Source organism: Gopherus flavomarginatus, chromosome 10 (assembly GCF_025201925.1).
Source record: "Gopherus flavomarginatus isolate rGopFla2 chromosome 10, rGopFla2.mat.asm, whole genome shotgun sequence".
NCBI lineage: Eukaryota > Metazoa > Chordata > Testudines > Testudinidae > Gopherus > Gopherus flavomarginatus.
The window spans coordinates 53328735-53351313 of record NC_066626.1 but is presented as its reverse complement, the minus strand read 5'-3'; the positions used below and the strand labels follow the sequence as shown (position 1 = coordinate 53351313).

The window sequence follows — 22579 nt, the reverse complement described above, 5'->3', positions numbered from 1 at the left end:
AGTACACATTTCTGGATTGAATTTACACTCAGCTTTGACTGACCAGTGCTATAAATAGGAAATTAATCATAATCTTTTCCACTTGAAATCTTTTATTTGCATGGTCTTCTCATGGGACCCATTTAACCAGAACTATATTGCAATCCTGGAATGTGAGCAGTGTCCTAATGTTAAGCCTCCATGACCTGGAAACTTATCTCTCATTCTTCAGAAAATTGACAAAGATGTCTGTATTTCCTGAATTGTGCTTTCAGGACCTTTGGTCTTTCAATATTCATAGAATCATAGAATATCAGGGTTGGAAGGGACCTCAGGAGATCATCTAATCCAACCCCCTGCTCAAAGCAGGACAAATTCCCAGACAGTATTTTTTTTGTTTAACCCCAGTTCCCTAAATGGCCCCTCAAGGATTGAACTCACAACCCTGGGCCAATGCTCAAACCAAATATTGTCCAAGAATTACTCCAAGTGACCACTATGATCTATTACTGTTCTATTTTGAATCATCCCTGACTGCTGAATCTAGTTTGAACAAAAGTTTTTCTTGTATTTTTAAATTGCATTTGGCAGATTTTCTGAAAGCCTCCTTAGAAAATTATGTGAAAAATTTGGAAGTGCCAGTAAAAATTATTAGGATGGAACAACGGTCAGGACTGATCCGTGCTCGGCTCAGAGGAGCAGCAGCTTCTAAGGGCAAGGTCATAACTTTCCTGGATGCACACTGTGAATGCACTTTAGGCTGGCTTGAGCCCCTCCTGGCAAGAATAAAGGAAGACAGGTAAGGATGGATATACGTTCTTCTGCATGATGACAATGCCTGCTACACTGCTCTAGTTAAGGGTCTGTCAGAGTTTCCATTACAACTCTTTATTTTCAGTGTGATTATATCTTGGCTATAAAAAGAATCTTCTTTGGCCTGAACACACTGAAAACAAGTCATCAACCTGACAGCATCTTTTAGTTTAAACAAACGGTTCAGCACTTTTTCTCTTACAGTTGTGCCCCAAATTAATTTCTCAATAAATATTTTTATCGGGTTAAGATGCTTAAATAGTTATTGTATCTTTATTCCTACAGGGTCTCTGTTACTGAGGCTGGTAATAATAGTTAATAAATGAAGCCTTTGATTTCTGTGGCATCAATCCAGTCTTTGGCTGGCAAACTAACCTGCCACCTTTGTTTGGTCATGAGTGCTTGTGTATGCAATGCATTCCTCCACTGGCCCCATCTGTTCTCCTTTTGTGAGCTCACAAGCAATTGGAATTTATGCTTATCCTGTCTTCCAAGTAGATGGTGCAATGTGTACCTGCTCAGTTTATGTGCGTAAGTGAATCCCCAGTCAAAACTAGAAATCAGAGCCCCAAAGCCTTGCTATCATCACTTTTTGCTATTGCTTTAAAAAGCAAATTCCATACACTTGTGTTTTATGTTGAGGAAGCAACTCGTGTGTGTGTGTGTGTGTGTGAGTGAGAGTAATAATACCTGCTTGCCTGCCTACCTATCTACAAACACTGTTGTGTTCAAGGCCAAAAAAGACTCTTTGCCTCTATTTGTGAAGCAGATGGACTGCAAGAGGTCTCCACAAATGTTCCCTGAGTGATCCAGAAAGCAGAGGGGCAACAGCAACCAGTTACTTCAGCAGCTGCTGGGGTTAAAGATGGGTGGAGTGTCTCCTGTGTTTGAAGGATGATGGGTCACTGTGGGGAGGAGGGCAGATGTGTTAGAGTTTCCATTACAACTGGGGGGACAGGGCTATGCGTTGGAGGAAATTGGCTTCACTGCATCAATTGAATGCTGCAACAACAACAAAGGAGTGTTTTTTCCTATGTGTAGAGAAGGGATATGGAGTTTATGTGGAGTGTGTCTCTACAGAGGAGAGGGTATAGGGAAAGGAGATGGGCAGGAACTGTTCAGATATGTGGGGAGCAAAGGAATGGAGAAAATTTACAATATCAGTTCAGTTTTACTCTTGGGGTAAACAATGCAGCATTGTCCCTGCTTGCTTGAAGGACAGGGATGTCTGTGCATGGGGATAGGAATCAGCAGTCTGACCTGGTGTTTGCTGAGGGGAGAGGGGGTGTCAAGGCTTCATAACTCACTGTGTAGTGCATCTAAGCTTGCTGCTTCTCATTTGATGGCCTTCCCCCAGCATCATCATCTCAGCGACCTCAAGTGCTAGGAGATGATGAAATCACCTGTGTCTGAACCAAACCAATTTAAAGATAATCTTTTGTGTGTGAGAGAGAGAAGATCACAAATGCACAAGAGGCATGAAAGAAAGCTGACTGTTGTACCCTCACGGTTGCAGTTTAATATAATATGCTTTACTAATTGTTTACAATAATTTGTATGCAGCTGTTATTGGAGTGTTAGGGAAATACACAATCTTTTAAATTGTGGTGCTCTAATTGCATCTTCTTCTAATGTTTCACTATTGTATAGGGGATTTTTACAGTTTACGCTGTGACCCGTATGTTATAAACAATGTTACAAATTATGAACTGATAAAACATCAAGCATAGCAAAGAGAAAAGCTATCTCACTGGGGATAAAATGACATATGGCACCTGTTGCAGAAAAGTTAAAGCTATGTGGTACAGAGGTCAGCTTGGCACAATAGCAGCAAAATTTAGGTGTATTTCAAAATCTGTCTGGCTCAGTTATAGAGTTTCTCTTTAGCCTGTGCCTGATACAGAGGACACTGATATACTGATACAGAGGGCACAGAGAAACAAGTTGTTACTCTGCATAGTTTCAAGCAAATACACATAGTCTGTACCATGTTTGGCCTTCTGAGCTGGTGTTTTGTTAACATGGACATCAGCTTGAAAGTCAATTAAATCACTCTATTATGGAATATTGAGCAATGGAAATATGTACAAAAGCCCCAGAAAAATATTTGTACAGAGTAAGTGATGAAATGAAAACTGAAACCTTAATGAAACATTTCAGTTTTATTCCAAAGTCATGACAGATTTGCTGAGGTTTGAGTGAACCTAGATCAATTTTTGACCAACCTGCACCAACTTAATGCATTTGGATGGAAACTGTGGAGACCCCCTACTTGGTTACCATAAGCTAGTCCTGAAATCTGGTAGCTTAAAGCTGGGCTGTGATTTGAAGTTGGGAGACTAAACTTGGAGTGAAACTCAGGGAGTGCAAGCCCATGTAAACAGAAATGGGGGGGAAAAGGGTTTGCAAAAAAAAAATCTGACAACTAGAAAATTAATTTTGTACAAACTTGTTTCCAAATAAGAACTGTAGAGTGAGTCTTGATTTGTATGCAGAGAAGCCACAACAGAAAGGGATCTCTAGCATATTAATATGCATTAAAATGGAAATTTCTTATTTTAAAAAGTACTTTTTTTCTTATAGAAAAACTGTTGTCTGTCCAATCATTGATGTGATCAGTGACGATACATTTGAATACATGGCTGGGTCAGACATGACATACGGAGGGTTTAACTGGAAGCTTAATTTTCGCTGGTATCCTGTTCCTCAGAGAGAGATGGACAGAAGGAAAGGAGACAGAGCCTTGCCTGTAAGGTAAGGAAACTGGGCAAAGGATGCTACTGTAATATCTTTAACTAAATTGCATAATTGTGAGCACTGTAGTGTTTTCTTTGCGGGTAATCATTTTTAATATTAATACTTTACTGAAATTAAACTGTATTCATAACCAGAGAGCATAAAGGTGTGGCACACCTTTTAGATGAAAACAATAGAAGACCATTTTCTCCCCTATTCATAGCACTGCAATATAGTTATCAGGATTGAGCAAATGCCTTAAAGTTCTTCTGTGAGTAGTCAATCAAATAAAAAATGAATTTGTTTCGATGTGTTTGTCCACTTTGTATTAATTTTCTTCAAATATTCTTGTGAAGAAGTTTATTGGCTAGCATATTCATTGTTTTTATGAATTTTAAGCTAATATTAGAAAGTACTTGTGGAGAATAACTTCTGAACTTGTAAAATTCAAATATTTTCCCTAGAAACTTGATTCTAAAATTCATGCTCTTCTAGACAGGGAATAGAATTGCTACCTACAGTACATGTCCTATCAAATCTAACAAACATATCTCCCATTCCAGTATTGACTACTGTCAATGAATTGCTCATGAATGATCTACAGACTAAGAATTAGTCACAAAAAGTATTTGGTGACTCATTTTAACACATTTGAGAAACTTGCAGAAAATTTGTGAACAGAAAAAAAAAGTGACATTCATTGACTAAATTATTTGCTATGGATTATTTGCTCAACTCTAATAGCTATAATGGTCCTCATGATAGTTACTGAAAGTACTGAAAAGCTGAAATAATGATTTTCAAACATGTCCGAGGCATAATGCTGGATTGAGAATTTCCCCAACTTCATGTCCCATGACAGTGTGTAACAGGCAGATAAAGAGAGAGCCAGCTCAGGCTGAAATAGTTCACAATGCAGCCAGACAAGACAATGGATAATAAAAGAAATTTTCATAATTATGTATGTCTGGAAGGGCAGAAATCTATAATTCTATGTTCTTCAGAGTTTTGGGGTTTTATGGGTTTAGATTTTTTAATATATTTCTGCTTGACAATGAAGTTATCAGGAACCATCTTTTCTTCCACTTATTTATTAGGAAATCTGCAGAATCTTGGTGTGTAGAATATAAGGATTAAATGCTTTTGCACAGCTGAGAGGGGGAGGGTCAAAGGTGGCTTTCTGACACCTTTCTGTCCCCTCAATCTGAGTCTGAACTGCACCTTGCTGCAGCCAACCTCCAAGGGTCTATTCTTCAGAATAGCCAGTGCATTGACTAGACCGTTATGCCAGGGCCAGGAGAGGAGGGGTAGGGCCGGCTATCACTGCTCTGTACCACCTGGCGACTCCTCCATGCTGGTTGCCTCTCAAGCTTTAAGGGGTCCAGGATATGGCTCTTAAGTCTTTGACTAGAAAGCAAGTGCCAGATTCTGTTTGGAAATTGCTTTGGGGAATTGGATGCTGGACAGTATATAATGGTCCTATTTAAACTGCCAGCAGTTTTTGATAATTACCACAACATGCTATTGGGGATACCACAATTATTCCTATTTCTAGTGTAAGGAAACAGACCATGGGTACCATAGGTGATAAATGCTGACTTTTAAAATAATTACCACTGTAAATGTTAGCCTTGCTTCACATTTAGGGCTTAATGCTTTCCAGTGTGGCTGGGTGTGGCATGGACTCGGGGATGGCTGTCAGGGAGCTGATTCTGGCTCTGTGATTCTTGGAGCTACTTCCAGCCCCAAAGCTATGTCGAGATGCTTCTTGGCAGCACTAGCAGTGCCAGTGATGGATCTTTTATGGATCCTACAGCAGTAGAGGAGTACGGTGGCAGAGCAGAGCTCAACCAGGTGCCATCCCCATCCATAATGTACCAGTACCTCCTCCCCAGGAAGAGGGTGTGGAGACCAGAGGTTCAGGGCCTGACTGCAGTGCAGGTGTGCCTCTGTTAGGTGAATTCTCTCTTCTGCGGTTGCAGCCGGATTATAGCTCCTTTTGTAGCACCTACATGGTGCAGAAGGGCTATAACTCAGCTGGAGATTCTGGCCCATAATGTGGACTTGTAAATTACGTGTTTGTAGTTTAAAAGGTATTCCACAGAAATGTTCTAGAAGTGTATACATACTGTACAGTATATAATATACACACACACAGAGCTATTGATGGACTGGCCTCGAGCAAATATTGTCCCAAAGAGCAAAATTAGAATGGTGAGGGAAATACACCACAAGCAAGGAAACTATCTTCCCCTTGGGTCAAATTTTACTGCTATCATCTGCAAAGCCCCTCAATAGCTGTTTCACTAATGCTGAGATGTTTATGTAAAATCCCAAGAGTTAATTCTTACCAGTGCCCCTACTGGCTCAGCTTCTCTTCCTCCTCACCTGGTGGTGCCATCCTCCATGCCTCCTTCTGTACTGGCTCTTTGTTCCCTCACATCCCTGTGTGGTGCTTTGTGTGTCAACCTCCAGATAGCAAATGTGAAAAATCAGGATGGGAGTGGGGAGTAATAGGAGCATATATAAGAAAAAGACCCCAAAACTGGGACTGTCCCTATAAAATTGGGACATCTGATCACCCTAACCTCTTTGCTTGACTTATCCACTCTCCCAGCTTCTGAATAATAGCACTGACTTGTGGGGAATTTCAAGAAATTCAAAAAATGCTGCTGGAACCAGCTTTCCTCTCTGTGGTTACCAACTCCTTTAGTGAGAAAATGTTTGTGTTTGTGAGAAACTTTCTGGTATGGTGGCTGGTCAGTGTAGGACTTCACTGCTGATATCTAACATTATTTTATAGATTGGCCCTGAGCCAAAACCAGTCAATGGATTTTAATTTCAAAAACTCCTTTTATTAAAATAAAAATCCTGAAGAGGCTGGGAAGAGACAGAATCAGACACTTATTTGGCAGGTGCTTTCTGTTTTTAGCTGAGGTTGCTTGAAATGTTAAAAGTAGGCCTGTTGGAGATAATTAGTGAGCAAAGTAATGTGTCACATGGCTAATGATACTACATAAATTATAGTGTGTGGGTTTATTTTGATTTACAAACAAATTATTAACTCCTAGACATGTATGAAAATTCACAAACAGTTGAATTTGTAATAAGTTAAAATTATATTAAAATAACATTAACCTGCGTAAAATCCTCCCCAGCTTCAAAACAAAATATTCCCCAATTATCCACCCCATCCCCTCTTTCCTGTGCCTTAGGGGAAAAACTGGGATAACAAGTGAGTCCTGCAGCTTGTTTTGATGGCCACCTGATCCAGGCCCCAATGTACCAGGAGAAGTGAGTTTCAGAGGCAAGGGCCTCTTATCAAGGACTCCTACCACCAGTTACTCCTATTTAAACTAATGTTAGCTCAGACACCACAGGTGAGCATGGCTGCTCTGATGTCCCATGTGGGGGAAAGGCTGTCTCAAGTAGCCAGGACTCTCACCCTATTTTTTTTTTCATAAGTCAAAACAGCATATGAAACTGGAAATCAGCAGGCAGCTAGTGCATGTCCTGAGCACAGGTACAGTGGACTTCCTATAAGAAATAACATTTAATTAGTGATCTGTTGTGTTTGATGCTATCTGCAATTTCCAAACAGCTTTTAAAGCATAGCCTCATATGGAGCTCACTGCAATAAATCAACCTGGAGGTGTCAAAGACATGGATAATAGTAGCAAGGTCTGAATCCAAAAGAAAATGATACAATATTCTAGCCAAGCCTAAAGTGTTTTTGGGAACCATTGCTACTTCAGAAACCACTGGGGATTCAAAAAAAAAAAAAAAAAAAAAAAAAAAAAAGACCCTCATACTGCAAATCTTAGCAACAAACCATTTCTTCTGGTTGATTTTCCCATTCTACAAGCATCTGAGTTAAGTACTGTGAGTGTGTATCTAGATCTGGTTTTTTGTCCAACTGATTAAATAGGTGTATATAACACCACTGACTTATATGTTTTCTTGAATGTGTGTATAAGAGTCATTGCATCCAAGTTCTGCTCTTTGGCACTGTCAAGGGTTTTTTCCCCACTTTGAACTTTAGCATCCAAAAAGTGGGGACCTGCATGATCACTTCTAAGCTTAATTCCTAGCTTAGATCTGGTACGCTGCCACCAGCCAAAAATATAGTGTTTGGCACACTTCCTGTTCCCCCAAAACCTTCCCTGGGGAACCCAAGACCCAACCCCCTTGGGTCTTAAAACAAGGAGAAATAAACCATCCCCCCTTCTTCCCCCCCCCCCAGACTTTCCCCTCCCTGGGTTGCCTTGGGAAGCTATACAAATCCAAACTCCTTGGATCTTAAAACAAAGAGGAATTAACCATTCCCTTCCTTTTCCCCCCACCAATCCCTGGTAAGTTTAGACTCAATTCCTTGGATTTCAAAACAAGGAAAAATCAATCAGGTTCTTAAAAAGAAAGCTTTTAATTAAAGAAAGAAAAAGTAAAAATTATTTCTGTAAAATCAGGATGGAAAATGCTTTACAGGTATTTAGATTCATATAGACTAGACGGACTTCCCGCCCCCCCAGCCTGAGATTCAAAGTTACAGCAAACAGAGGTAAAAATCCTTCCAGCAAAAGACACATTTACAAGTTAAGAAAACAAACATAAGACTATTTCGCCTTGCCTGGCTATACTTACAATTTTGAAACATGAAAGACTGATTCAGAAAGATTGGAGAAAACCTGAGTGTACCTCTGGTCCCTCTTAGCCCCAAGAGCGAACAACGAACAAAACAAACAGCACAAACAAAGACTTCCCTCCACCAAGAGTTGAAAGTATCTTGTCCCCCCATTGGTCCTCTAGTCAGGTGTCAGCCAGGTTCACTGAGCTTTTTAACCCTTTACAGGTAAAAGAGACATTAACCCTTAACCATCTGTTTATGACAGGCACACTGAAAGTTTGGGCAATTGTACATACATAATTGAAAGAAGAATGTTATCCAGAGTATAATAAGTTAATATTGGTCCACACCTACCTTTCCCTTTTTATATTCAGTAGCAACATGCATACACTCTAGTATAAAATATGAGTTGCTTCGTAAAGATCTTTACCACCTTTAGTAAGAAAGATCTGGATAATTCAGTGATAAGTCACCCAACTTGCTCATGAAGATAAGTCTTAGCAGAGCTCAGTCATCTTGTATTTTGTGTCTATAAGTCCTGATAAGTTGAACATGAAATTTACTGTAAACTCTAACCCATAGAATTTATCTGGTTCTTTTTCTTCTGTTGATGGAAATAAGCTCTAGACTTACTTGCTTTGTTTGCCCTAGAAATTACAAGAAACTGTTTTATGAAATTTAATTTTGTAAGATGATTGGGGAGGTGAAGCAACAAAAATATCTGCCTTTGCTGGAGTTTCTAAAATTTATGGCAAATGGTTAATTAATTCAATGACTGTTGTAAAAAGCCTACAGATAATTGTCATCCAATACAGTTGTAAAGAGAACTTTGTTAGTGTAAACTATAACTGAAAAAGCAGCTCTGTCAGATAGCTTTAAAAAACAAATCACCCACAATGAACAGTAGCTGTGGGAATTCATAAGTCTTTTATTTTATATTAATTAGTGATGCTTAGTGTAGCAAATAAAGATTCAGAATTCAGTTACAGCAAAATTAAAATATCCTGATCCGATGTACAGTCACTGCTGTCACTGTTCTTCACAAATGTGTCCATATTATTTTGATCCCATATTTTTCTCCTTTGTTTCCAAAACACTGCTCCAGTGTCCTTGTTCCTTTTCCTGTTTCCTCCTCATCATAGAGTCAGGAAGTCTACCTAGCTAGATTTTTATAAGGTCACCACAGTATATTGTCTCCTCCAACAATAATTTTGCACTTATATGGTGCATTTCACCCAAAGAACTCTTAGCACTTTTACAAAGGTGGCTACCACCCCCAGTTTACAGATGGTAAGTGACCTGCCTAAAACCACACAGCCAACCTGGAATAGAATCCAGCTCACTCAACCTGCTGTCCTCTACACTATCTACTAAGCTGTGTTACTTTATTCATGATTCCAAACAAATTCTCCATTTCTCTTTCAGCTGGGGAGAGAGGTAAAGGTTATAGGTTTGCACAGGGACAAAGAAACATTTTTGGATAACAAGAACCAACCAAGCAACTTTCTACCAAAATTCAAACAGAGAATCGAATCAGAACCTTTTTCTAAAGTTCAGGAAGAATTAGCTGCATTTTTCTCAGGCTTTGTTGTTATCTTGTTTTTTCCACAGATGTAATTATTTTAGTCTATAACAAAAGCACCAAGAGGAAAATCTGTGACTAAAATTACAGAATGAGGGAAAAGGGAGGGAGAGGGTGGGGAGAGAGAGAGGAAATCCCCAAGAACAGATTGATTTCCAGAGCCAAAGTAGTTTAGACAAGCATTGCACTTGGGGATTCTCCCTAGAACAAGTTGGAATCTTTACACCTTTGAAGGTTTTTCCATCAGTTGTTCTCTTGCAGAAATCAAACCTGGACTGTGATTGATCATTCGTCAATGTTTGAACCCAAATATTGTCTGGGCCCAGGCAGCCTGTGGAAGTTACTGCAGGACACTTCCTTTAAAAGGGTGCTTTGTTTATCTAAAATAGAATAAGATGTAAGGACTGTCAATCAATATATGTCTTAATTAAGCTCCTACTTAAATGGGAGCAGGATAAAAACTTTGGGGTTAAGTAAATGACAAAACTCCCATTGACTTTCACTGGAATAACCTTAGGCCCAGTAGAGCTGCAATAGGTTGGACCTTTTCAAAATGCTTTATTTTTATACATACACATAGAGACATACAAAGTCCCCTCTTCTGTGAGTACAGAGATTCCTCAGGCTGCAGAACCGGTGGGGTTAAGCTATGTAATGGGAGAGAGGCACATAAGAGGAGAAAAGTCCCTGCCAGCCACAGAACCCTTCTCCAACTGAGCTCCCTTCATGGTTGTGCGTAAAGAATGGAAGGAGTATGGCTGGAGGACCCACTAGTACGTAGATCTTCTGCCCTGCAAGTGGGAGGTGTGATCATGTATGGCCCTTTGTAGCTTGCTCCAGCCATCAGGCTTCAAACTACAGCCACATTGGGTCACATTGGGACACCAAGGGGTGTCTATCCCTTTGTCTTCCAACATTTTCTCTGGCAGCCATTGATTTCACTCCATTGATGATTGCAACCAACATGGTGGTTATAAAAGTAGCAGCCACTGGCTGAAAGGATATACTGGACACTAGGAGGAGTTGTGAAATCAAAAGCCAATGGGAGCATGTTTGAGAGGCAGTTATAGTAACTTCCAAACCACTATTCTTTTTTAGCTCTAGATGACAAAATGGAAGAATTACAAATCAGAGCTTTATGTAACTAATTACAGGCATCAATCCAACATGTAGCTGTGATTAATTAAAATGGAGTAACAAACACAAGGAATTTTGAACCATGCACTTTTGTCAGGTTGTTGTATCCAACGACTGCCCAAATGACGAGAGAGAGAGGGTTAACCAAATCTCATATTCTTGCTAAGCAGAACTACTTCCTTAATATTTAAATAGCTTTGCATACTGTTTGTGCTCTGCAGAGCTCACTGTGTCTTTGAGAAAGTTCATTCCTCCTCCTGTCAGTGTGCCAACATATTATCATGCTTCAGGAAACAGAATACTGTCTGTGCTGAGAACAGTTTAAATGCAGCTTGTGTCTTCATGCCTACAATGTCAAAAATACCAGATGTTTTTGTGCTGTCCATGTTAAAACTGTCCACACCAGTCTATCTTTACTGGATATCACCATATTCATCTTCCCTTCTTAAAAGCTCAGTTCACTAGGTGCTAAAATTTATTGAGTCACTCTTTATTTTGACATTTTTGCTTTTTTCCTAAGCATTTTATTATTATCCCAACTACTATGAATAAAAATAAAAGAATAAACATATACAGAAAGTAGGGATCAGACCTTGTTTATCCCTTTCTCATTCTCCATTCCAACAAGTAGATGATGTCTGATACTAATAGGAATCTATATAAATAGGATCCTTATTCCAGATTACATATAGATAATGTCCTTATTTATCTTGCATACCTTAAGGGTGGTGTATAGTTTGCATTTTTGGCTGTGTGTTGAGGCAGTCAACAAGGATGCCAGCTAGTGAAACTGTAATTCTGTGTTTTGGGTTGTGAAAACCTTCTCACTAATAATTGGACTGAGACCACCAAATCATATGGCATAGAGTGGTATGATGGAAAGGATTGTTGGTCATGCTAAACTGGGCTAAGGTTGAACTAATGATTTGGGAGCAAAAAGCTTTGTCTCATTCATAATTCCTAGTACCACAGGAAATGATGACTTGTCCACATTCCCTCATGTTGCTAAATGTGATTCATTAAATTTGCGACTGTAAAATATGTTTTGTGCAGTGTTGTTGTAGGCCTGCTGGTCCCAGGATGTTAGAAAGACAAGCTGGATTTAGTAATATATTTTTTAGGGCCAACTTCTGTTGGTGAAAGAGGCAAGCTTCAAGCTGACACAGAGCTCTTCTTCAGAGCTCAGTGAGGAGCATGAAAGCTTGTCTCTTTCTCCAAGAGAAGTTGTTTCGGTAAAAGATACAATTTCACCCATCTTGTCAGTGTAAAAATATGTAAGTCATCAGTTGCCACTTAGAATTCTTGGAGCCAAAGTTAAATATAATGGGCAATACTCCGTGCTGCTCTTCTGAAAGGTACAGCATGGCTTTCACAACCAGGATCGGGGGCGGGGGGTAGGGCCTCTTTAAGCCAACTTTCTTCCCTCCCAGTTCTAGACTGCTCCAGGGCTTGAGGAGACTCCTAACATAACTTGGACAGCTCTGGAGGCCTTATCTAATTTTTGGCAGCTCGCCTATGGACCATAGTGCTGCCTAGAATGTCTGCAGCCTCCCCACCAGCATGCCTCTCTGTCCCTATGCCCTAGCTTGCAAGGTGATCATTGGGAGGCAGTATTCCACAGGCCCTGCACTGACTGAATCATCCCTCATCAGGATACAGGCTTTTAGGGGGCTTTTATACTGTGTTGCTCCTTTTACCCAGCATCAAGGAGCCAGATCTTCTTCCCTGGTCTATCTCAGTAGGTTGGCAAAAACCGAGCAAACTAAGAGAGTCAAATAAGACCAGAAAAGACCAAACCAAATAAGACCAGAAAAATAAATCAGAATATACTACCTTTACTCTTAAACAATCAACACCTAATATACACAATGCACTGACAATCATATAGTGGCAGCAGCTGAATTTCAAGAAGGATCAATAAGACTTTATTCTTTCTATTATGCTATTATAGTTGTTTTTACAATGACAGCGGCACAGCTATTTGTTCATGTAACAAGTACAATTTACATAGTTGATAATAGTTTTGGCTGTCATGTTTTATTTAGGTAACCCCTTTATTGATGTGTATGTAAATTTTACAGTAGGCCTGTATGATACTCAGTAGTTTCAGTTTGAAAGGATTGAGGCGAACATTGCTTACAGTTTTGATCTCTGTGCATTTGCACCCACAGCTCTGCCATCAAATTTCAAAAGCCCCACAAATCTCAAAATAAAACTCAGTGGAAACTGCCAAGAGTCACTTGTTTTCACAACGAAGCCACACAAATGAAAATTTTCACATGATTTTGATGCAAAACATTGGGGCTTAATATTGCAATCTCATGCACAGATGAGTAAATCTACTTATGTGAAACCAATGGGACTACTCATTTTAGTAAGATAATCTCCTATATGTGTGTTTGCAATATAGGGCTCATATGTTGGCTCACATTTGTTCATGCCTTGCTACATGCAGGTTTGTGCAAAAAATTTGTGAATCTTAGTGATCGCTTGATGAATCTGGTCAGTTTCAAATATGTAAATAAAACCCAGCAAACTTAGTGATTTTAGGATTTAATGGAGTGATTTCACACAGAAATAGAGGTCTTTAACTAGCCACTAATATAATTGTCGTTTAAAGCAAATATTTTTGAATTGGTAAGCACTCTCTAAAATATAATGTGAAGTATATACAAATTTACAGGAATTTTTGCTTTTTCTCCTGCTTGATGATCGTCATCTACAGTATTACAATATCGTACAGTGAAATGCCCCAGTCAGGTAGGGGGCCATAGCCAAAAATTATTACCATCTGTTCAGTTTCATTATTGTTCCTCATTATAACTCCAGAGGGTCAATGATATTACTTGTGGCAGAAATATAGCAAGGTTGAGGGCAGTTAAGCAGCTTTGAAACCTAGGAAGGCTTAACTATATTGAAATGACAGACAGTTAATTATCTGAGTTTACAGTGTAGAGAGCATGGGGAGAAAAACACACCTATGAAATGTAGGTAAATGCAGAGGTTCAATATCATTTGCTTGTTCTTCACTGAACTATGCTATCTTATTAGGAGTTAGGATAGTAAGCTCTGGCAGAAGAGGAAATAATTATGCAAATACTCTATGGTATCAGCTGTATATCCCATACAAAATATATATATAGGTATATAAGGTAACGTGGAGGATTTCAAGGAAATCTCTTAGCAGTGTAGCTTCACTGGCACTAGCAATGGTGGGAGTGCTATTATAGAGCAGAAGCCAACTTTCTTTACCACTAGAACAGTTAGAAAGGTGTGCCTAGTGCACACTAGTGCTCCCATTGTTATTAAACACCAGTGAAGTTGTGCTGGTGCTAAAATAACCATGGAAGATGTCTCTCGGTGTGCACAAGGGTGTATGTGTATCTAGGTATATGTAGCTGAATAGAGCTGGATGGGTAATGCAAACAATTTCCCATATTACTGAATGAATTCTGTTGAGTTATGCTCATTTGAGCAATCAAATTGACATCCACAGTTTCACAAAGCCAACTGCAATGTCACATTCACAAGCATTCGTGGAAACTGAATTTTAAATTCACACACCCCGGGTATTTGTGCCGGAAGCAGTTGCATTGCTTATCCATTCAGGGAAGAGACACCTGTAACATATCTGACCAAAGACAAGGAGCAAACTACAAATTTTAAACATTGTACTTGAGTATCTGATATTCAATCTTCACAAACAATCCATTTTATAAAGAAAACTTGCTGAATAAATGAATTGTTGTGAATTACTAAATTGACTCAGCTGTATATTAAAGCTGTTTGTATGTGCGTCTATATATGTATTTGTATACAATGTAATAGAAAAGATTAGTTTCAAAATGCATATTCTACTTAAGTATTCATTTTATAATTCTGAGGATAAAACCACTATTCAATTTCCATATTTGAACACCAGTCCCTAATTAATAGTTATTCTAATTTTTTTGTGCTTGGATATTCTTATCCAGCAAAGCACATAAGATTTCATTACTTTAATGAGACTGGTTAAAGTTAAGCTCAAGCTTAAGTGCCTCATCACATCAGCATCTTAAATATTAAGGGCTAGAATGTAACATTAGAACCTGCCTTCAGTAATGGGCAGGGTTTAGCTGCACCATCAGAGCAGATCAGAGAATTAATTGTCGTTATTTGCTCTCTGATTCGCTTTTGTACTGAAGGGAAGTAATCTGCTATTGGTCTATACCAGTAGCCTCCACACTGGCTCGAATCTGCTGACTAGTGGATTCCAGGAGAGGGTCAGAGCCAAGACACTGCCAATCTCCCCACCCCGTGCCTGCCCATCTATACAATAGTGGAATAGCATTTCCACAATAGTTGCTCTCCTTCCCCCACTGCCCCTCCATGTAGATAACCCATGCAGAGGATTAACGCGGTGCCTTGCACCTTCTTACTCCCTTGGATGGTGTTGTAAGGACAGATCACAATCCTGCCCTAAGGAGTTTACAAATGGATTAACTAAAGTGTGGAGGACCAATTTTTCAATGAGGGAGAATATAGAACATAAAGGCACTGTTCTGAAATACTGGAGCATATGACTAAAGTTCTTCATAGTCATGTTTGCGGGATCAAGTTTTAACTTTGATTCCATGCTAGTTCTGTCCTCCCCCCTTAGCTGTGCACTAGTATTTAGGTTGACAGTACTATGGATGCACTAATAAAAGCATTGATTATGAAATTATCTCAGCCTTTATTCTGATGGTAAGAGAAGGCCAAAGCCAAGTGTCTGTGAAGCCTGAAATTAGTACCGTTTCAATAATGTATGTTTATATTATCTCAGATAAACATTTGTCATTAATGTAGATTTAAACTCTAAAAAAATCTTTACAGGGAAACAGAATATTTTTACTCATAGTAAATTTGCACTCTGATTGGATTTGCCTGTTGTAAAGATTTATAATCCTGTTAAGGGAGATTATGCCTGGTAATTTTATGACCATTTAGTCTCTCTCTAAGGGAAGAGCTAAAGGCATTAAACTCTCTTCACTAAGCATTTCAGATTGGATTTAAACTGCTATTCCAGGTGCAAAAGGCCAATATTCCATCCATTTAAACTGATTTTTTAGGTGCATCATATTAAGTGGAATTTCACGTACAGAGTGATGCTGCAGTTCCTACTCAGTAAAACTCCTGTTATCAGTGAGAGTTTTGCCTGAATAAGAACTGCACTATTTGGCCCACAGCTGGAGTAGAGCTTTAGACATTTAAACCATATTTTTTTATATATTTTCATTAATGTATTTAGAATACATTTTTATATTCAAAAGGTCTGGAGATGTGCTATAGTAACATTTATTACATTTCAGTGTCTTTCAAAAGGTATTTTTCTTTTATTTCTTTTTTCTTTTTTATTTCTGTTTGTTTTCAACTAGGACCCCTACTATGGCTGGTGGCCTATTTTCTATTGACAGAAACTACTTTGAAGAGATAGGAACTTACGATGCAGGAATGGATATCTGGGGTGGAGAGAATCTTGAAATGTCTTTTAGGGTAATTCCCATTTTACTTCATTTTTCTGACAACCAACAGTTATACTATAATGACATGTACATTGCAGATGAGGCACTTTTGTTTTAGCTAAAATGCAAGTTCTGGATTATTTTAAAATTCTAAAAGTAACTAGATGCCTCATGGTAGTGTTTTTGGGGTTCTTTTTCTACCGCATGCAACATTTATCATTGCTCTGAAAGATTTTTAGATAATGATTTTAAAGTTATCATAAGGTTTACTAATATATTTATATTAAAAACCCAGGGCTTTCATTGAAACAGTAGGGGTGCCAATTGACATAAATTAAGTAAAGAAGTGTGCAGTATTGAAAATCCAACTAAGCTTTTCAACAGAAGCTTTCAACTATGTATATTATCATGGATTTGCAAGCTATGACTAGGATTTCTATTCTTTTTACATATGAGAGCCATGCTCTCTAAGGAATTTCATATCCTGCAGAATAGTGACTTGATTTCTATCAGTTAGAGGCATTTTGCCCCTGACAAGAATAAAATGAAATGCATTTATTTTATAAATTACCTTTTTAAATCAAAGGAAGATTGGAAAATTGTGGCTTTGATGAATAAATTATTAGGAAGGATGTGAAAAATGACTTAATATCATATGATGTATTGCCATCTTTACAAGGCAAAGTAGTATGCAAAATAAAACTAAATACATCCCTTTTCTCTGCATAAAACACTAAAGTTTTGTCAAGCAGACATTATTACTTTTGGAAGAAATCAGCTGAGGCTTTGGCAGTATCTTAACTACATAGTGAAGGCATATATTGTTTGTTGTTCAATGAAGTAGAAGGATAGAGATTTTTTTCTAAGCTTCTTTTGCCTTGAGTGTTTTTGCTTTAAAGTATCAGATGTAATACTGTGTGTGAGTGTGCCCACATGTTTAAACGTACCTGTTAATTCAGTTCACTTTTTGCTGGGTATAAAAGTAAATGAATGTCTGCCACTTATGATGAGCAATCTTAACCCCACAGAACAGGCATTTTAAAACTAAAATTTTTGATGTGAATTAAACCATGTCCCAATGAACCTGGACACAATAGTCTATAATTGTCCAGAAAAAGCCTATTGTTAGAGCCTTCCATGGAGACAAAATTTGTGTCTGCATCCGATTCGCAAAAATGATCCATAGATATTCAGATTTGCAGGGTTCTAGATACAAAATTTTTCTCTGCATCCTATCCGCAGACCATTTTTGCGGATACCTGCGGATTTGCAGGACTCTACCTATTGTAGTTCTAATTTCATGGCATTTCGTCTATTGTCTTTGAGAAGGAATCTGTCCTGTTATTGAGGAAGCTTCTCTCCGGAGTTCCCTTTGTAATATACTGTCAAGAAGGAAACCTGAAGAAATTGTTTAGCCCTCATCTTGCAGCATCTAACTCCTTTAAGTTCAAATCTTAGACATTTGATAAATGCTTTTGTCTCCTGTTAACAAAAATATTGAAGCCTCAGGCCTTGATTTGTACATAATTCTCCATTTTTTATTTTGCATTTTCTATGTACAGATTCTTAGAAATTTTTTAAGTGCAAAAAATGAAATAATTTACAATTCCTTGCAATCTCCGCTCCTCCCCCGCCCCCACCACACACATTGTGTCTGTGCCTCTCAAGAAAAGTGTAGTATTCAATTCAGGACAGCACATATACATACACTTAGCTTTACGCACATACTTAAGAACCAGTTTCAATCAAGATAGACTTAAAGTGTGTGCTTACCTGAATCAGTGCACTGTACTATAAAAACTTGCTCTCAGGGGCTTAATGTCTTAAATGTAGTGTTCTCCATCCTTTGCTGATTCTACCTTGCCTTGTTGTTTCCCAGCTCCCTGGGAGGCAGTTGGGGTATCCCATAGTATCTACCCAGACAGAGCACTAAATGCTCAAGAACTCTGAGCATTTAGCTGCTTTGAACCATAGTGCACTAGACAATAACTCTTTCCCTAACATGTCCCTTAGGAAGTATAACCCTATTTAAACTGAGAATTGTTTTAAAGAACATGATTACCTATCAGGTGAAATCCTGGCTCCATTGACTTCAATGGGACCAGGAAAAAACTCCCATTGACTTCAATAGGGCCAGGATTTCACCCTGTGTGTTTAGGTTTGTGATGTGAGTTGGCTGGTCATGGAATATTCCATTCTCTAGGGAGCAGAGCATCTGTTGATAGCATTTTTTCCCCTTTTAATACTTTCTTTAGACATATACAGTCACACCATGAGGTCCTTGCTCAATTTGTACTTTGTTCCCATTTAGGAATTCTTCTGTGTAAAGACCTCAGCATTTGGCCCATGTTATAGCAATTGCAGGACTGTTTCATTAGACACTATATTCCAAATTCAGATTAAAAATGTCACTTCAAAATATCTGAAATGGTCAAGGGCAGTAACGCAAGTGCTAGTTGTAAAATATGCACTTGTAGTAAGGAGAAGAGGGAGCTTCATAAACAGATCTATCCTTCCTCACTCATTAAAACTGGGCAAAATAAGCTTATGAATTTTCTGATGAACTCTCCAGGCATCACATTAGAAAAAGCTATTTCATGTCTTACTTCAGAAGACATTTAAACTTCAAGAAAAATCACCAGTTTGAAAAATAAACAGCAACCTAATAAGAGAGCAAGGTATCAAGAATAGAAATAAAATAATATGTTTTCAGTGCAACGTAACTACCATGGAAATGGAAAGCATTAATACTATGCTATTTCTTGGTATTCAGAGCCTTTAAATTTTAAAATGAGTGACCTAATTAAAACAAATTTTTAGACATCAAGCAGGAATTGATTAACAAAATACCAGTGGGAACAAATTAAAAACTAAAGCTGGTGAAAACATTTCTAGTTTCAATTTTTTTTCTATGAAGTTTTCTGCATTTTTTTGACCAGCTCTCTTGAGAACTAGTGATGTAGCTACCATGGTACAAGTACCAGCAGGTGAAGCCTTCTATAATGGTACCAGGGTTTACAGTATTTATTTTATGCAAGTGTTTTTGTGGAAGATGCCATACTGATAACTATGGTGGCTTGAGTCAGTATTTAGTCACACAATGAGTACAGCATTTACTTGTGCTAGCTTAGTAATGTGCCTCGCTCTACCTGTTCTGGAGGGATTACCTTTTATGGTGAGAGCGAAGTTTAGTCTCCTCACCTGAGAAATGCTCGGCCTGTCTGCTAAAACAACTAGCCAAGGATAGTGATGAATGTTTGTTCATTTTCTTAAAAGAATATTTCATCATCTGAAGCTTTTGTGTCATCTAGCAGAAATGTGTGTTGGCACATTATGTCTCCTCAAATTTCTGGTGGACTTTCCCTCTAGAGAATTCCATCAGGATGTATTTTTCTCAAGGAAGTGTTCAGAATTCTATATAGGCTCTCCTCTTGAAAGTTTCTGATTATAGACTCATGTTATTCTTTCAGGAATTTATGCTGAATGTAATACTCTGTATTCTGGGTATCTCAAGACCTACAGGTGCCTGTCATTGAGTTCTTTTTGGACTTTATATAGTTCCAACTCATAATAAGCAGTAGGCTTGAATAATGTTAATGATGACACGCTTGCTATCAGAAGGTAGGAAATTAAAAATTGTGATTGAAATTCCCCACTTAAAGCTGAAAACAGACACAGAACCTCATGTAAAGATGGAGTCCAAAGTTACAATTTTCTGGCTTTTACCGGTTGATGCCATACTATTTAATTATGTTGTTATTTTTGGAATACATGTCCCAAAGCTTAGTTTTAGCTAGGATCTAAAAGTTAATGGTAAGCAGTTCAAAACCTACTACCAAACAATCCCTTTTTATACTATTGTCCTATGATGGACATTCAGAGGAACCACTCTTATGAATAAATTTAAGGGATAAATCTTCACTAGCCCTGTACATCCCTTTTATACTCCTATATTGCAGCATTGGAGAGGAAGCAAGCTCCATAGAATGTTTTTATGAAGAACAATAACTGGGTGATTATGAAGAGGTGAGCACTGTATGTTCAAACAGTAGGACATTTTCAGAAATGCTGAGCATTTGAACTGAATAGGATCTGGGGATACTCATTACCTTTGAAAATCAGATTACAGTGTCTGTCCATCTCTCTGACAAAAGGGACTGAGAACAATGGGCTTCCAAAGGATCAGGCCCCAAATCAGAGTTATATATCTATTTAAGAGGGTTTGTCTCCACAAAGACAGAGAGGAAAATGAAAGGCTTAAGAAAGGAAAAGTCAGATCTAAGATCATAACAAAACAGTCACCTTTGGGGCAGATGTTTTAGAGGTAGCTTCTCTTCCCAAAGGTGAACATTTTATAAGTTAGATAGTAAAAATCACTTCAGCTCTTCTGGAGTCATGAAAGGTTACAAATATACACATTTTTGGATATAAAAAAACAAAATTTTGGCTACCCTTTTGTTTTCATAAGCATAACTCAAAAAGAGTTACTCTGAGGGCCAGTTACTCAGCTGGGGTAAATCAACATAGCTTCAGTGAAAGAATTTAAGTATTGAGTAGTCCAAATGAAGTCAAACAGTCCATTCAGGAAAGCATGTAAGCATATGCTTAAAATGGGTTGAAATTTTGGGAAAATGTTCATGAATTTTTTCCCCAAAACATTTATCCCCTTCTCTCTCTCTTTTGTCAAAAAAATTGAAACTTAGACACTTTTTTCTACCAGATCTACCAATAATCAAGACAGTTTGAAAAAGAAAATGTTTTTTTTCCCTTTTGAAGTTAAGAATGGATAAAATTTATAAGTCTTGGGACTACCTCAACTCATATACACTTAGAAAAGTGTATGCTAGTACATATGAAGGTATTGCCATTCATTCTGCAATGCTGGGAGAAACTAGTTAACTTGTGCTGACTCACACCAGTTAATTCTTCAACTGCAAAATTTATTGATGACGATAGATGCCCATTGACACCTACCAGCTGTTACCTATCAGTTACAGAACTGGGAATCTGTCTGTCTGTTCTTTCATAAAGCACTTCCATTCCCTTTTGTGTAGAAGATTTTTACGCTCAAGATAATATTGTCACCGTGCATATTATTCTGTCATGCTTCATCTTTATAAGCTCCAATTTCATGCAGCATATAATACATTTTGGAAATAGATGGCAATTTCGAGGGCTTGTCAACATTTTTCACTCTTTCTCCAGCCCCAGTTCAGCTCCACTGGTGCTAGCAACAGTGGAAGCACCAATATAGCACATTCAGGCATTTTTGTCATTGCCTCTTCTAACCATGGCCCGAGTTGCGTTGGTGCACAATGAACAAAAAATGCAGAGTCCTAGTGCAAATGCACTTTTGGTACTCTTGGTTTGATAGATGCTTTACATGATTTTCATGTTACTTCACTATTTTCCCACAGCCTCCATGGAGTTAATACTCTTTCTTGTGTGCGTCTTTTTCTCCTAAATGAACATCCTTCATAATTTGCCTATGGTAATCTCTTACTGCCATCCATTGTTTCCCTTTCTGACATAGACTTGGAGAATTCTAACAATTCATTTGACCTATTCATGCTTGTACCAATTGATTAAAACATCATGGCTATGTTGGAATCCCCTTCTAGAAAAAGCATCCCTACAGCCATGTTTGTCATGGCCAAGCAGATTGCCTTTTTAGATCTGAATGAACAAAAGATTGCCACAATGTACAGATGAAGCAGTCAAGATGTTACAAAACAATTTGAAGAGAGAGAGCCAAATTTTATTAATGCAATAATGCATTTGTAGTGAAGTGCTCACCTCACTCCAGCCCTGAGAGGGTTAAAGGCCGGTCCTGGGAGAGAGCTGGGACGGAAGCACCAATAGGAAAAGGCTGGGAGGCAGCCAATCAGGGCCAAACTGGACCCTATAAAAGAGCTGCAGGGCCAGACTCTCTCCAGCCTTGGAGGGAGAAAGGCCTAGCTGCCTGGGAGCTCAGGGTACCAGAAGCGGAGCAGGGCTGGGGCTGGGGAAGGGCAAGGGGACATGGGGCCTGAGGCAGGCAAGACACCAGACAGCAGGAGGCTCTCTGAGGCTGATGAGCTAATTCCTAGTCTGACCAGCAGGAGGCAGTGAGTGCTCGATCTGCTACAGCACTCCATAGTATGCATATTGTACACTTCTCAGATGAAAGGAGCACTTACGTTTTGGGGTTTTTTTTTTTAGTTTGTTTGTTGGTTCCTTACTGTG

At 38.5% G+C, this 22579-nt stretch overlaps 1 protein-coding gene across 2 annotated transcripts in view; it reads left to right on the top strand.

Annotated features, from left to right (window-relative positions):
* Window positions 1-22579, top strand: part of GALNT13 (polypeptide N-acetylgalactosaminyltransferase 13) — a 362438-nt gene that overhangs the window by 183658 nt on the left and 156201 nt on the right. For both annotated transcript variants that reach the window (XM_050969250.1, XM_050969251.1), the window contains exons 5-7: window positions 571-778; window positions 3376-3546; window positions 16268-16385. In XM_050969250.1, coding sequence (XP_050825207.1) covers window positions 571-778; window positions 3376-3546; window positions 16268-16385 — 497 coding nt within the window. The remainder of the gene's footprint in view (window positions 1-570; window positions 779-3375; window positions 3547-16267; window positions 16386-22579) is intronic.